Source organism: Lottia gigantea (genome assembly GCF_000327385.1).
Source record: "Lottia gigantea unplaced genomic scaffold LOTGIsca_30, whole genome shotgun sequence".
NCBI lineage: Eukaryota > Metazoa > Mollusca > Gastropoda > Lottiidae > Lottia > Lottia gigantea.
Window position 1 is genome coordinate 1,896,087 of NW_008708987.1, and position 15,117 is coordinate 1,911,203.

General features: G+C 35.2%; 1 protein-coding gene across 1 annotated transcript; it reads right to left on the minus strand.

The window, feature by feature from the left end:
• Positions 1 to 615: 615 nt before the first annotated feature.
• LOTGIDRAFT_215991 (hypothetical protein) lies at positions 616 to 10,395 on the minus strand (the record flags this gene model as incomplete). The annotated part of the gene is made up of 9 exons (XM_009057548.1): positions 10,282 to 10,395; positions 5,656 to 5,688; positions 5,135 to 5,261; positions 4,690 to 4,818; positions 4,090 to 4,233; positions 3,525 to 3,716; positions 2,570 to 2,688; positions 2,082 to 2,250; positions 616 to 1,523 (listed from the first exon to the last, which is right to left on the minus strand). Exons 1-9 carry the CDS (start codon positions 10,300 to 10,302, stop codon positions 616 to 618), a joined length of 1,842 nt encoding a protein of 613 aa, XP_009055796.1. The 5' UTR covers positions 10,303 to 10,395.
• Between the last annotated feature and the right edge of the window lie 4,722 nt (positions 10,396 to 15,117).

Here is a 15,117-nt window from a genome sequence, read left to right on the forward strand (position 1 = left end):
ATTTCATATTGTAACTAAGACAGTAATGTCTTCCATATTTCAAAGAAAGCACTTTTCACGCCAACAAAAATAATGATAAACGCCTTTTATTCAAACTAGGCTTACCAACATTAAAATAACAAATATACACTTTTTTATATGTGAGTGTTCTTGCAAAAATAATGAATTTGTAACAAAATGACGAGCAATATACAGATGTTAGGGTGATAATAAATACATTTCTAAAATGTGCACAAATTTTGTGAATTAAAAAAGAGCTTATTCAATTTAAAATCAAAGAATTGGTACAAGTAAGTTTTAGGTCCCGTTTGGTCGAATTGTGACCAAATTACAAATTAGGAATTTGTAATATGATATTTCCCCATCCATACATTTTGAATCCAAAATTCATATTGCAAATTTAAAGCAGTTCAATAACCAAGTGTTCATATATATGGCTTGCCATAACTAGCTTAATTTAAATGGTTTAACTTTGCCATACCAGGTCCAGCTTTGCCATTATCGGCCCATCATTGCGTCGCCGTAGTTTAAGAGGCTTTGAACGTAGCCATAAAATGGTTTATCATTAAAAATATTGAAACAAATTTATCACAGAATAAAAGTATATCAGCTATTTTACATGTGTGTATTTTGCTCGGTGGTGTTACTGCCAGCTGTGATAGGAATGCTCGTGTGTCCATTTTGGACGCCATTTGATTTTGTCCCATCATTTACTACTTCCTTTTTTTTACAGCACCGACAACCAAACACGTAATCATAAGGTTCTAAAGATCGACAGAATTTTGGAAGGAATTTCCAGTTGCGCAAAAATGGGGGAAGACATCCGGGTCTTTTTCTTTGAATAAGTTTGATGACCATGATTATTATGATAAAAAGAGCAATGGGACACAACACTCCTGCTAGCACATACCAGCCTGGTACAGACAAGGCGAAAACAATGGCCGGGAATATAAAGAACATTAGGAAGATATACATAATAGCATACCATCGATACTTGGCGGTTTCATTGCCTAAAAATTTAGCTAATGGAATAGGTGGTCTGAAGAAAGGGAAGGGATAAAACAACAAGATACCAGAAATATTGAAAAACAAATGACAGAAGGCGACTTGTAAGGAATCGGCGAGCTTGTCACTGTCTTGAGCGAGTGCTGATAGGATTCCAGTCGTCGTGGTACCAATATTGGCTCCGAGGGTCAGAGGATACATACGATCAAGTTCGATAACTCCCATTCCAACTAACGGGGTAATGGAGGACGTGAAGATGGAGCTGCTCTGGACCAGTATGGTGAATCCAGCACCCAACAAAATGGCGATGTAACCGGTAAAATATGAACAATATCCTGGGAAGTCTGCGTTGATGAATTTTTTGATGACTAAAGCCATCTGTCCCTTGAGTAACAGATTGAGGAGCTTGACCATAAATACTAAACAGAGACACAGAATGATGAGAGACAGCACTAATAATATAGCTCCTATAGCCTCTTCACTGATCTCTCCAATCAGCCCCTTAAATAGGTAGTTACCTGAAAAAATAAACGACATATTTTGTAACATTGTTTAAAGAGAGAAGTCGGTGAGGGGAAATATGTTTTAGCTTTAGGTGATACGAATCATGACTGCTTAATAAAAGGAGATTTATCTTGGAATTGTTAGCAGGTACATGTCCGAATGACAATAAAAAAGAACGTGGTCACTCTTTATTTAAATACTGTCTAAGCGATATCACAATCTCCATGTGAGACTTTTCTAAGAACATCCCTTTCCCATGTACATGCAAGTGATCATGGAAGCTAGGGTTGCGAGGTGATGAAGACCGGAAGTGATGAAAAGATTCGTCAATTGGACTATGTATTATTAAAGTTTAAAGATGGCTTTTAACCAGTCTAAAAGACACTTACATTCGCTATAGCAAGTAAGATCTTGATTAACTGTCCAATTAGAACAACTAAAAGCACCGTGGTCTGTGGAATTGATTTTGATATCTTCATAGGTCGAGTTCAACCAGGAGGTCATACAAGGTTGTTGGTAGGCATCACCATTCACAACACACTTGCTACCCATAGCGTTACAGAATTGGCTACGGTGCGATACGTCGTATTCTAATATACTGTCATTAAACCAGGAAGTGTCACCCAACACGCCTTCACAACATGCCAATGGCTTCGTCTTGTCACAGCAGCTCTTCATCAGTTTGACTTCATGTGATGCCTTTTCAGATATAGCAATCTTATTGATGGCTTTACTGTCAACCTACAAGACAAATTATGAGATAAAGATCGAAAATTAACAAAGGCTCTGGATCACGTCCTCAACGATTGGGCTTTACAGCCTTTTGTGGTCAGATACTTAATACTGGTAATCATTGTCTGTTATGATATACAACGTTTCGATAGCTTACACTGTACCATTTATAGCGTATACTACTCGTGGGTTATTTTATGCAATGTTCAAAATAAAAAAAACATCACTTCCACTGATCCTGGTTCCCAAGAAACGACAGCAAGCATGAATCAAAGTGCTACTGTACCAGGATTTATTTCATATAGTCTTGATTATAAAAGGGCTTTACCTGGATAATTAAAGTTGTAAAAGGTTTGGTAATAACTTTCAGAAAATCTTTTTTAGCTCCTTTATTTTGTTCCAAAGGTAAACTATTGATGATGGCGCCGCTGAGTCGGTACAGGTAACCTAAAAACAAATATTACACTTCATTTAGAGAGTGTATCAAACCGTGACACTAGTATCTCCCGGCGAGATGTGGGACAGACCTACAAACCTGTTACCCCGTAACCCAGTGCAAGGATGTCGATGAACTAAAGAAATTGTACAACAAAAAAGTGTGGTGAATTTAGTAAAACGATAAATAATTGTGTTTCATATGAGCGACCTTTCTGAATTCAACATTTGAGAGAAAGGGAGCATGACGTAAAAAGAGTCCAGTTTTTAAAATCTTTTATCAGCTTTTAATCTAATTTAAACACTTATAGTGGATTCCACAATGATTATCATTAATTCAGGTTCACATTAGCTACGTTACTTTTAGCTTTTACATCTCAACATAAGGTTTTTAATTTTTCTTTTAGTATAATTAATAAAAATGAAATAAAGCGAGTTTTATAATTAATGCCCGAAAGGAAAATTACTTAGAATTTCATAAAAAGGGGAAGGTCTTTTGATGCGCATTTGAAAGCACTAAACAAACTTTACCAGCTGCCTGATTGAATAGTGGGAAAACGAACCGACTTCCTGTCGGCAGAGATTTGGACTGTCAACACTTTCCTCATTTCACACTGCACTATGTTAACGACTTCATTAGTCCAAACGGGGTCAGTAAAGAGGAAACCTCATTTCATTTAGAATGGACAATCATACACCCTTTCGAGTGAATGTGTTGTGGTCCCTGGACACCCCCCTCAACTAATGTTTCCTTGGAATACCACTGTGAACAGATCGAATGTAACGTAGAAAGGCCCTTAATTTTGGAGATGGGTAGCTAAAGCAGAATGATAGTTTCAAGTTCTTACCGCTAGCGATTTCCAGAGGTAGAAACACTATTACACTCATCCAGTTGAACATATCATGTACAGTAGCTCCAGCAAAGGCTCGGCGAAACTCGTTTTTATCAGTAATCTGTCCCAACGCCACGATGGTATTAGTAACAGAGGTTCCAATATTGGCCCCCATTACAATAGGTATAGCTGTTCTTATCTCCAGAACTAAAAGAATGAAGATGTTAGTAAGAATTGTGAACATGATATTTGTTAACTTTTAACATTTAGTGCCGTCATCCAAATCAATAGTACGCAGGAGCAGACTGTGTGAGGAAGTGAAAGACTATCGAATATTGGTTATGTGCGATATAAGTGGCAACGCAGAATGCCTGCTGGAAATTTGTATGTTCCGAAACAGCACCTAGTCAATAAGTTGCTAATGGAGAAGATGGAGTTTGTGGTAGTCTCAAATATTTTGGTCTCCTGTGTAATCTCTCTCCATACGATCAAACAGTGCAATATACATGTAATAAGTCGTATAACTAATTTTAATGCGCAATCTCGTATTTGGATGCATAACTCCGTTATGAAGACTTACTTCCAGCGCCTACCATACTGATAACAATAGATGTTGAGGTAGAAGAACTCTGAACCAGTACAGTTACCAGCACCCCCATCATCAATCCTGCTACCGGGTTGGATAGGATTTCACTGTTCTGGAACACTTCACCAGCCTTTCGTCCTGAAATACAGATAGTTGTGTATTTAACAGAATAAAACCAAGCATGAGACCAAACAGGATTGAGCGACATTGTCATGCCGAGGTCGATCTCTCACCCACACCGTCATGGTCTTGAAATCAAGGTCACTTAGTTTTCAACCCCGAATCATTAAGACCATCATAAACTATGGTTATTTCCTGTGAAATGGGGCGTGTTCAGATCATCCTTTGCCTTTCCTGAATGCGGTTCAATATCAATTACACGAGCTCAACCTAATGAACACCCACAACGAGATCTGAAGCACCTTTTGAGCAACTGCGATTCCATCGAGGCACCAATACAGGTCATAGGAACATATCGGTTTAGTGGTAGTACGTATTCTGGCATCAAACCGTGCTTCACCAACGCATGTATGGTAGTTCCCTGTGTTGACTAATACCGTTCTAATAAGGGCGAGATAAAATCATCCTACTTACCACCCAATAACTTGAAAGCTGAACTCAAGAAGTCCAAAGAACAGATGAAGAAATACAGACAGGCCAATACTAGAATTATTCTAATAAATATTAAACTGATCCTTTTACATTTGCCAAATCCATCCAGCTCTGAAAAACGATGCTAGAGTCGTGAATTGTCGAAAATGGTTCCAATGAAAGGAATACATACGTAAAAGGGATACGCTTGTGGGTTTATTACCGTCGAACCCTTTTAATAAGGCAACAAGACTTGCGTAGAATGCTTGGAAAACATTGTTAACGTGTTTAATACTGTCTCCCTGTGACATCTGTAACCGTTCTCTGAAACAATGGTGCCCTGTCAAGGTCAAAACTGCGACGTCTTTCTGTTGCCATATTTCTACTGGGCTTACTACTACGAGACGATGAAATTGCGTTCTATGATTAAAACTATATGTATGCTTACCATTCATGGGAACTTCATCCACAATAACTTTCGACACTTTCCATGGATCCGTTTCTTCTTCTATAACAACCTGGTTGTCGTCGAAGGATTTAGAATTGTCATCTAGGAAACCTTTGTTATGAACACCCTGCAATACATAACAAAACAATAATACCCTATTCCTACATTTGGTTTCAATAAAAGATGGTACAGGAATTTTGTAAGAAGTATACCTATGATATCAGCAGTTGATTCAGATATTACTGTCGACATTGCAAATAATTTATGACTTTCGTTCAAAGCTGTTCATCCATTCATTTTGCTGTTGACTGGGTATAAGAGTTGTGGTATATTTGATCATCTAAACACACCAGAGTGCCTAGAAATTATGGGGTGGAATCCCTCTGTTTATTTGATGACGGTATTTTCCAAATGCTCTAATATTGTCAGTTTTCTCAGTGTTAAGAATGGTGGAATTGCCTTCATGGATTTTATTCTGAGATCTATAAGAAAGTTTTGAACTGAATGATTAAGTCACTTACCCCATTTTCTGGATCCTTTCCATTCCGTTTTTCCTGGAAATCAAAAAAAGAAAAATTACTAACATTGTTATTACAATCCCTTTCTGGAGACATCCTTATTACCCCCGGGGGACTACAGTGAACCCAACACGGAAACATCTTAAACTTACCAACTTAAAATCAACGTAAGTCGACATCTTGGTTTCCGATCCCCTGACTAATCGTTTCTTATATAACCGCAAATCATGTATCAAACGAATTTTTGGCTGTTGTGGTATTTATAAATTGATTTATTGCAAGTTACTAACATGCGCAAAACACAGACATGTTAAAAATTTTTTGAGGATTTCAAACGGAAAAAAGATGTTGATAATTACTGAAAGGTCGACCTTCCTACTGTTATTAATTAGTAATTATCACAACAAAGAACAGTTTTTACCGATTAATGTAATTTTGTTGTATTTTAATTTTTTAATCGGTCTACATCACGTTAGTAGAAAAAATAAACTCGACATAGGTCAAAGTAATAACATCATTTCTGTCTGAGTTTATGAAAAAAATAACTTGATATCCGACCAATTAATCATCTCATTGTCTGCATGTTTTACATATTAACTTTTTGAAAGTGTGGACAGCTGTAGGAGAAAAATTTGTTGACAAACCTTGAAACTTCATCATTTCAGACAACGTTTTGACAATGTTATTCAAAAGTTATCCTAAAAAAAGTAAGGTTTAAGGTGGACAATCTTTCTCGTTAATATTGGACTTAACCAAGGTGCCTATATGACGCCGTACTTATTATCAGTATGTATCAACGATTGAAAGATTCATAACATAGCTAGTGGCTCAACTACCACCCAACTTCAGAAGAAAATACTCAATGACATTGTTTATTGCCCTTTTTCGGAGAATCCACTCAGCTAATGTTTGTTTTTGGTTTTATATGTACTATAAAGTTGTATAAATACATTAAGTTGAATGTGCCTGCGGATGTGCATTAAAAAAGGTTGACAAATATAAATCCTCCTTTGTTTCTATGTCATCCCGACCCCATTAAAATTTCTTGAATCACCTGCGGTACAAAATACAGATGAAATACAGGTGAAATACAAAGATGACAAATTTGGCTCATTAGCTGAGTTTATGTAACTAGTACAAAGACAGATATGGTAATAAACATCTCTAGGTATCAATCAAGATGTAGAATTGCATAATAAGTTGACAACGTGGTTATTAACATGTTTACTAGATCGTTATACCGACTTTATTTATATTATATTCGCTGTTGGTTTTTTTTACATCGTTTGTGTTAATTTATCAAACAAGAAAAGAATGGGTGGGTTTTAATTCCCAATCGCACCACACCACACCAGCACTAACCACACCAGCACTAATAAGTATTGTTTATGGTAAGAAACATTTTCAGTTGGACAGACATCAATAATATGGAATCACAGATATTTAAAAATAGAGCTTAAAAAGAGGTTTAAAAACTCGCCTAACTATAGAACCTGCAAACTACATACACTTTGTCTGTTTTTATTTCATCTAATTCGTTTTGTTGTTGAGTAACATGTGAAAGTAAACGTTCTTTATAAATTGGGACTATTTGACCCGATAATTATTCATTTTCCATTTACGTCAGAGTTTATTTTTCAATTTTATCTTTCAAATATTTTAACTTATTTTAATATAAAAAAAACTATTTTTGAATTAACGTGACGTCTTCCTTATGATTTCAACATTCTTTTATTTGAAATTTCACATTATTTTGACAACACAATAACATGTAAATATATAAAGTTATAAATATTTATAGTTTATCGTATGAAAATAAATTATGGTTGCTAGAGGCCTGTAAGATAGCCTGCTATTGGTATACATCCCATCTTCCACTCCCCAAACTAGGCATAAAACATCAGAGAATAGATAGTATTTAGTTGAATTTTGTTAGTCCCCTCGTAAAAACATTTGATCTATCCCTCGTTTACGTAATCATAATAGATAATCTATGTTCACGGTTCAGAGTAACCTGGTCGTTCAAAGAATAAAAGAGTGAAACAAGATTTATATAAATAGATTCACATGTCATTAACCTCGACTCGTTTGATAGACTTTTATCTTTCAAAATATTTTCTTATTTAGTTAAATCATATCAATGAGTGTTTCAAAATCATTATTACAATATGGACATCTCTGATAATTATATAAGTCTGATTTCTGTGGCGTTCACCAAGGCGAACGTATGTTACATAGCCTTTTTTTTTCATCAGACGATTCTCATTTTGGACAGTTGTAAATGTCTAACACATTCCCTTGGTAAATAGGAGTAAAAACATCTGCTCTCAAATAACAGAACATATCAAAAATAGTATCAATTCAGTCTATAAGGTCCAACAAAACTCCATTGACGAACAGGTTTGACAATTATAGGAAATAAAACGCAATGAATGGAGTTTTATGGTAATTATAGGTACACGTTTACTGCTTATTCGTTGTATTCACATACATGTTATATTTAGGCTTTACCTGTTTATCTTATTAATTCAGTATTTGTCCCCCAGGGTTTTGATACATTATGTATAGTTTTATTTTTGTGGGGTATAATTACCATTTATTCAGTAAACTCTGCTTTCAAATTTAATGTGTACGCTCTACTTTTTGCTTTTGAACTGTACAATAAAAGAAGGACAGATATAGGTAATTTGTATCTCTTCTACAGCAAAGCGGAACACTAATTTTTTTTTAATTTCAGCAAATATTATTAGTTTCTCGACCTGTTGCCTTATTCATTCTCCAAATTTAAACCATCGAAGCGAAGTTCTACCCTAGTCAAGGTCCATGGATCTCTTGAAACGTTAGTTTCGTAATTTCGATTTTCTAACTTATGTTTAATCCTTTCAGATTGATTATGGAATGTAAAAGATTTTAGTTGGCCGAAACAAGGAAGTAACGATGAATAAGGGATGATATATTAGTGTGAAAACATCGTATTTATTGAATACACGGAAAGCGGGTAATGACATCACGAATGTTTTAGAGTGTAACAACGGTTTCAATTAGACACTAAATCAAACATGAAACAAGATCGAAATTGGAACAGAACAAACTATACATTACATTAATACTTTGTAATATCTGTGATACATAATGCACACCACTGCTTTCTGACACTTTGAGCTGATTCTATGGTCAAAGCTGGTCGACAGGTAGTTTGTAGCCAAGGGTCTCTAAGATAATTTGAATTCTAAGAACCCCCCCCCCCCCCATAGAATTAAAGCTACCAACCAATACCCAATCCCAGACTAACCTAAAGACGATTCCTGATACTGTAGATACTGATTGTCTGTTGGGCGAAGTATTGATTAAGTTTGTGGTCATAAGCGTTCTTACCCAGATTTATAAAAACATTAAATTCTCCAGTTATGACAGTTGCCATGCTTACGTCTATTTCTATCTGGCGACAAATAATTCTTACTGTCAAAAATATAACAAGGAAGTCAATTAATGTCACTGAATATAAAAATAATACAATACAAAATTTACTGAGGCGCGAATTTCTCATCATCTGATTGCATATGGTACCAGTTGTTATTTGAGACGACAGATACAAAATAGATTCTGTTTTAATTTGCAAACTGTATATCATATTGACCCCCATAAAAAGGTCAAACTGGTTCAAAATGGAGAAAAATCCAAGATATTTCTGCTCCTCTGGGTGGGTTTCAATGTGCATTCAGTTTTAATTTAGATAATTTTAGAATATATGTAAGTTTAGTCTACATAGCTTCTATTACTGATTATTCTACCTATAATATGAAGGACTTCTCGTGTTTGGATTCTGACCCGGATGAGCAAAGATATCCTTGCTGTACTATACAGTAAATAATGTCTACAATTGATACAGTTGTGTTGTGATAGTAAGTATCTTACGAAACTGCTCTATTGTGTTTTAAGTAAATAAAGGTGTAATAAGTATCAAGGATACCTGTCGAAATACATTGTACATGTATGTGTATTTATCGCAATCAGAAATTGTCTATTTACGTTTCTACAATTGGTTGTTTGTTTTGCAGTGAACATGTGAATAGATAAACATCAGTACGGTTTATATTCCATATTGGATCTCAATCTACATGAATTCTATTGGGCAACGTCGATTGACGATTGTCGAGCCTTATTAAATTTCCCTCCTTGATAACTACACAACATTGCTACTTGCTATTTTTATAACACCCGTATACTAAATATTGACGTATAGAATAGGTTCACGTGAAATGAGTCGTGATGAATACCCAACCCTTTCTAAATTCTTTTAGATACAGGTTTTAGATGATTATACAATCTAATACAAATATATTCTGTCTCAGAAACATAGGAACATGTTATCAAATAGGTAGTTTTTAGAAGAAATGATTCTAGTACTATTAGACAATATTTTCATCATTGGAAACTTTGACACTCAGTCAGCCAGACAAACCATTAAAATTTGACAAACTTTACAGATGACATCAAAAAACCAAATTCAGAACTGATACATTCAACAGGCCTATTCTGGTTGCACTAAGACATGTATAGCAACCAATCAAACCTTCAAATACATTTAACCATTAACCTTTAAAACTTATAATAAAAATGAAGACCTACCTGCAGTTCATATTTCTGCATGATCTCTGTATTGAATCCCCTATCTGGAGATCTACTAGTAATCCTGAACGATGTGATGTTATAAACTCAGACAGGTAGACCTGAACCCTTCAGGTATGAGTTTTAACTGTGAACTGGTTTGTCACACAGATTTACAGCTTACAGTCGACACACTCCCCTCAGGCAACACAATGATATGCGTCGTGCATCAAACAATAAGATCGCTGTCTCGATTACCCACTTGAAAGTCTAACTTAAAGGCAAATCGTTACTGAATTGATAGGTAGAGCTACCGTGAAGTTTCCACCAGGTTTAGTATCGGTGCATTGTAGTATCACACTTGGGAAATGACCTTTTTATCTTAACTTAAGACTAAACTAATTAATTAGGAAGCCAGCTTTGTGCTGGATTAATCGTTTGAAGATTAGCAAATTGCCGACTTAAGATTATCTCGTTTATTTTCAATTATATTATATGAAACCATGTAATGTTTATACAAGGGAGATGTCATAGTGAAATGCTGAACTCCTCACAGGTTTTCACTACTCGCTCGAGTGTCTCAGTTCAAAGTAGATCTCTTTATGATTTTGTTTATAATGATTATAGTCTATGTCTATTCTATTGTTATTTAAAATCTTTGAGTCTACTTTATTTATAAAAGAAATTATATATAATTTTTAATAACGTATTTACTTGTACAATGCCTACAATAAATGTCCGTCTTTTGTTATATTAACCTAAAAAGATTGTCAACACGATATGTTTGGTCATATTGCTGTGTTTTGTAAACAAATATTACACATTATGGAATTAAAAAACACTATTATGGATATACTCCTTTCTTTTTCTTTTTTAGTTAGCTTTAAAACTATAAAGGAATAATATGAAGACCTAACTGCAGTTCATATTTCTGCATGATCTCTGTATTGAATCCCCTATCTACTAGAATGTGATGTTATAAACTCGTTAACTTGTCATCTACTCACAACTACCTAGTATGTGATATCAGTTTACTGGAAGGGGATGTTAACTTGTCATCTACCAACAACTACCTAGTCTGTTATATCAGTTAGCTGGAAGCAGACGTTAACTTGTTATCTACCAACAACTACCTTGTCTGTGATATCAGTTAACTGGAAGGGGATGTTAACTTGTCATCTACCAATAACTACCTAGTCTGTGATATCAGTTAACTGGAAGCAGAAGTTAACTTGTTATCTACCAACAACTACCTAGTCTGTGATATCAGTTTACTGGAAGGGGATGTTAACTTGTCATCTACCAACAACTACCTAGTCTGTGATATCAGTTAGCTGGAAGCAGACGTGATATCAGTTTACTGGAAGGGGATGTTAACTTGTCATCTACCAACAACTACCTAGTCTGTGATATCAGTTTACTGGTAGCGGACGTTAACTTGTCATCTACCAATAACTACCTAGTCTGTGATATCAGTTTACTGGAAGGGGATGTTAACTTGTCATCTACCAACAACTACCTAGTCTGTTATATCAGTTAGCTGGAAGCAGAAGTTAACTTGTTATCTACCAACAACTACCTAGTCTGTGATATCAGTTAGCTGGAAGCAGACGTTAACTTGTCATCTATCAAACAACTACCTAGTCTGTTATATCAGTTAGCTGGTAGTTAGTCACCGTGCCGTGATGGGACGATAAATCTGGAAGTATCATCCCAAACCATATTGGTATTTTATCACCATTCATTATCATAACCGACTGACACTTAAACACAATATATGTCCGGTTGATATACGTCTAGGGCTTGAGGTCATGTCAGGACATCATCCATAATAATGTTTAATAAATCGTTTTTTACGGTGGCTCGTTTAGGACATATTTCATTTTTTGAATTATGATAAAGCTTACTCTTTATCATTTCAATGTACTGAATTATCATTTTTGTATCTGAATTTCGATGATCATTTTTCTTTTCAAAATTTTCCCTTTCGATTTAAGTGTATCAATGTCATAATTCTGTCTCTTGAAATAAGATTTTTGTTTGCATTATAAATTAGACTTCATAATAACCTTTTGAAACTTGTGAAATTTTTTTTTTATAATTTTTAATCTTATCGTTCAGGTTTCAATATACATGTACCTACTTATAGTGTATTATATAGATATTCAAAAAATAAAAAAAATAGTAAACAAATCGACGCATGATTTCACTTAAAGGGATTGTATAGAGGTTATCTCAAGTTTTATGTCTATCGGGGACATTAAAAGCATCATTGTTCACCTTTCAAATTTTCAATCAGATGCCCGTGGTTCCTGCAATTCCACTTAATCTAAGTGTTTTATGACGTCACTAATCGTCAAATATGCTTTATCACACACGGCCCTTCGAGATACGAGACGTCATCAAACACTTGGTTTTAGTGGAATTGCAGGAACTACAGATGCCTGATTGATAAATGGAATGGTGCAAATTGATGCTATCAGTGTCCCCGATACACATAAAAATGTAGAAAACCTGTTTACATAAGTTAGGTTTTAAGTTTCACAAATCCTCTTTACAACCCCTTTAAATAGTCAATAGGTACATCAGATAAATATTTACTATATATCGAAGTCTATCCTGTTCGTATTGATTGTGAAATGTACGTGTTAAACTGTAATTTTAAAAAACCTGAGTGAAGATGACCGAGTGACAAGATATAAATTATATCAAGATGAATGATCCAGGATGTCATTATAACAAGACATCAACTATTTTTTCTCGAGCAACTCGTCCACCTAGATATGATGTCAGACATGTTCAAGTTATGTCTGACTGGAGGGAGGGGAAGAAGGGAGTGGCCCATTCAGTTAAACAAAATGTGCTACTGATGTACCATCAGTTTAAAGGATCCACTTCTAAAACCTGGGATATAACTTGATAGAATGACGTTTTCAAAACACTTGATATAATGTTAGACAATTTCGGAGTTTGGCTAGGGAGTGTTTTCGTGGGCAACATATTTACCTAAATATAATGGGCTAAAGGTGGGATGAGATGGCAGAGCGTTCCATACAAATGTGCGACTCTCCGTTGATCAACTGTAACGTACGGAAACGTTCAATGCTTCACTTCTAACAATAAGGATAATCCATGAATAGATGAAAAATATCACTTTTGATTTAGGAAACACATTTACCTAGATATAAGACTAGACAAGCGAGGTTTGATCTGAGGCCATGACGATATCAACTTCACATATACACCGAGGCTAACTCGTTCATATTGGCCATGAAGTTGTTCGAATCTGTTTTAAACGATAACCCATTTTACAACACCAAAGCGGTAAGTTGCCGGTAGCGTTTTTCAAAATAAATCTAACTGATATTTAACTCTTTCAAGTGCAATTGATAAAGCAAATATTCAGTTAATTTATATCCCACTTGAATTTATGAATTCATACGGGTTTATCGGACGCGTTTTGTATTTCTTTTAAACAGGCCCTTAACCGGACAGTATTGTTCGGCAAGGAAAGTAATATATCCGGAGGGACAAGTGCTATATCCGGAGGGACAAGTAATATATCCGAAGGGACAAGTAATATATCCGAAGGGACAAGTAATACAACCGGAGGAACAAGTAATATATCCGAAGGGACAAGTAATACAACCGGAGGAACAAGTAATATATCCGGAGGAACAAGTTATATATCTGGAGAAACAAGTAATATATCCGGAGGAACAAGTAATATATCCGAAGGGACAAGTAATATATCCGAAGGGACAAGTAATATATCCGGAGGAACAAGCAATATATCCGGAGGAACAAGTAATATATCCGGAGGAACAAGTAATATATCCAGAGGAACAAGTAATATATCAGGAGGAACAAGTAATATATCCAGAGGAACAAGTAATATAGGAACAAGTAATATATCAGGAGGAACAAGTAATATATCTGGAGGAACAAGTAATATATCCGGAGGAACAAGTATATATCTGGAGGAGCATTCCATTTATTAACCCCCCCCCCCCCTCTTTGTAACTATGAGCCTGCCTTTAAACATGGATTAAGCAAACATTAGGCTACATCAGATTACAACATACTTTTCGGTACAATATGCGACAATCACAATAAATTGACATTGAAATCAATTGAATAGATCACGCTCGATATTAAATGCTTTTAAATCAACCACATATCAAATAATGACGTTAATAGACGATAGTTTTTTTTGAAGAAAAATTGATGAGCAATAAACCCATACCCATATATCTTTCTCACGCAGTCCATTTAACTGAGATTAGGTCACATTGACCCTATCTTCGCTTCGTCACGTTATTACGAACTGCATCTTATACCATGACTCTAATAGATAATATTCTCGTATCACAAAATGCAGCGATTTGATTGGATTGTACGCGTGCAAATACAGCCAATCAGACTCCGTTACAGAAACATTGTAAACAATATGGCTGAGGATGAGCCGCTTTGTCATCTAGCATACAAATTTTTGGACAATTAATGTTTAATCAATTCAGTCAGGCTACGTTACTATTTCATGATTTTTTTTTCGTAGGTTGACACGGACAAGATTGCAGTGAATATCTAAGAGCAAATATCGAAATAGTACTATTTAATAGGGGGTGGGGGTGGAGAGGGAGGGGGTGGGGGTAATGAAATAGATCAAAGACCCTGAAAGTTGTAATAGAAATAAAACCCCTTGTTCTAACACAACAATTTTTAGATTTTATTTAGATTTAACTTGTATCTTTCATACAGAAGTGGATGTCCCAACATACCCCAACAAAACCTTTTAATGTTAATCTTCAAAACCGAATAAAACTGAACAACAAAGATGCAAAATACAACAACACA